Source organism: Phaethon lepturus, unplaced genomic scaffold, assembly GCF_000687285.1.
Source record: "Phaethon lepturus isolate BGI_N335 unplaced genomic scaffold, ASM68728v1 scaffold46509, whole genome shotgun sequence".
In the NCBI taxonomy this organism is placed as follows: Eukaryota; Metazoa; Chordata; class Aves; order Phaethontiformes; family Phaethontidae; genus Phaethon; species Phaethon lepturus.
This window is the reverse complement of record NW_010563653.1, coordinates 1-1,575: the sequence shown is the minus strand read 5'-3', so window position 1 is coordinate 1,575 and position 1,575 is coordinate 1. Positions and strand designations below refer to the sequence as shown.

Here is a 1,575-nt window from a genome sequence, read left to right as displayed (position 1 = left end):
AAGCTGGATAATACACAAAAAGGAACTAATTCCATAAATAAATAGACTTGAGAAGCTCTAACAGTTATAGGTGACACTTCCCAGGGAGCTCAGCACCTTTCTGGGTCGCGGCTCAGGCGACCGAACGCTGCCGTGAGAAATAAGTTGGAGGCAAACACGGAGACGCTGCTTTGGAGTTGTGATCCGAGTCCAGGTCTGCAGCTATATACGTAAAGCCAGGCCTGAAGGTTTAAAACTCTGCCCCAAAACTTCCTGGCGCTGCCTTTGAGTCGTGAAAGAGAAAAGGCAGGAATTTATTTTCCATGCTTTCTAACTGCAGTCTGCTTTAAGCGGCACTGATTTCCCATTTCTGAGCTACCCTCTTGTAGCTTGAGGACAGAAACTTTTCTCTGGGAATCAGGATTTTCCCATAGACTCGGGAGGACGTTTCCAAGAAGTGCCTGACAGTATGAATTCTGCAATAAAAATCCCATAAATAATAAATAATAAAAAGAGCTGTTGATACCGTAATGCGCGTAACAACAGTACCTCGGGGTTTCAGGCTGACCTTCACCAGCATTGCAAAATATCCCTTTCTGTGTTATTTTAGTCCCTTGAATGCACGTTCACATTGCATGCATGCTTATATGAATTCAGAAAGTGTGATTTAGGAAGAAAAAACTCCCTTATATGACTTTAAGTTGGCATTCACTCCATTAAATGAAAATATTTCCAGGATAATGTGAACATTTTGCTCTCTGGAAGGGGAAAAGCAAGCGATTCGGGCAATTTCCAAGCAGGTAACTCTCAGCTCTTTCGCAGATGCCACGGCGGAGACCTATCTGTCAGACTGTGACCCCCCCCTGCGGCCCCTGCCCATCGCCCAGCACCCCCCCAAGCCGGCGAAGCGCTCGCGGGCGGCGTTTTCCCACACCCAAGTCATTGAACTGGAGCGAAAATTCAGCCACCAAAAATACCTGTCGGCCCCCGAGCGAGCCCACCTGGCCAAAAACCTGCAGCTCACCGAGACCCAGGTGAAAATCTGGTTCCAAAACAGGAGGTATAAAACCAAGAGGAAACAGGTCGCCTCCGAAATCAGACTGGACACGCGCCTGGCCGGGCAGAAAGCGGCCGAGCTCCCCGCAGCATCGCTGCTCGCGCTGCGGGGCAGCTGGCAGTCCCTGCCTTGCCTCTACTACTTAAACGGCTGGAGTCCCTCCTGGTGGTAGCTGCTTTTTGAAGCAGAAAGCATCCTTTTCTCTTAAAAATGTTGTTTTTTGTTTGTTTGTTTTTTAAATAACTGCGTCGCCTTTTCTAGTGCTGATCAGGAGAGGGAGACCCCGATCCCAGTAACGACCAGCATCTTCTAGCAGCCACAAAAGCCTCTCTCGTCGCTAACAGTAAAGAACAAAAAAAAACCCAAAAAAGCCAAAAAACCCCCAAGGTTTTAAAAGCGTGTAATTCGGTATGCTTGACAGCACTGCTCGGGGGTCGACCTGCAGCTGTAAAATATTGCAGGCACTTTTGGGGGCAGAAAAGGCTGGTCCGGCCCCAGAGACAGTGATCGCCCCTCTCTGCCCCTCCTAAATCGCCTGT

The 1,575-nt window shown here is 48.9% G+C and overlaps 1 protein-coding gene across 1 annotated transcript; it reads left to right on the top strand.

Moving 5' to 3' along the window:
- Positions 1-801: 801 nt before the first annotated feature.
- Positions 802-1,208, top strand: LOC104626651 (homeobox protein Nkx-3.1-like; the record flags this gene model as incomplete). The annotated part of the gene is made up of 1 exon (XM_010294618.1): positions 802-1,208. A coding segment is annotated over one exon (407 nt), but the record flags the coding sequence as incomplete, so codon positions are not given.
- Between the last annotated feature and the right edge of the window lie 367 nt (positions 1,209-1,575).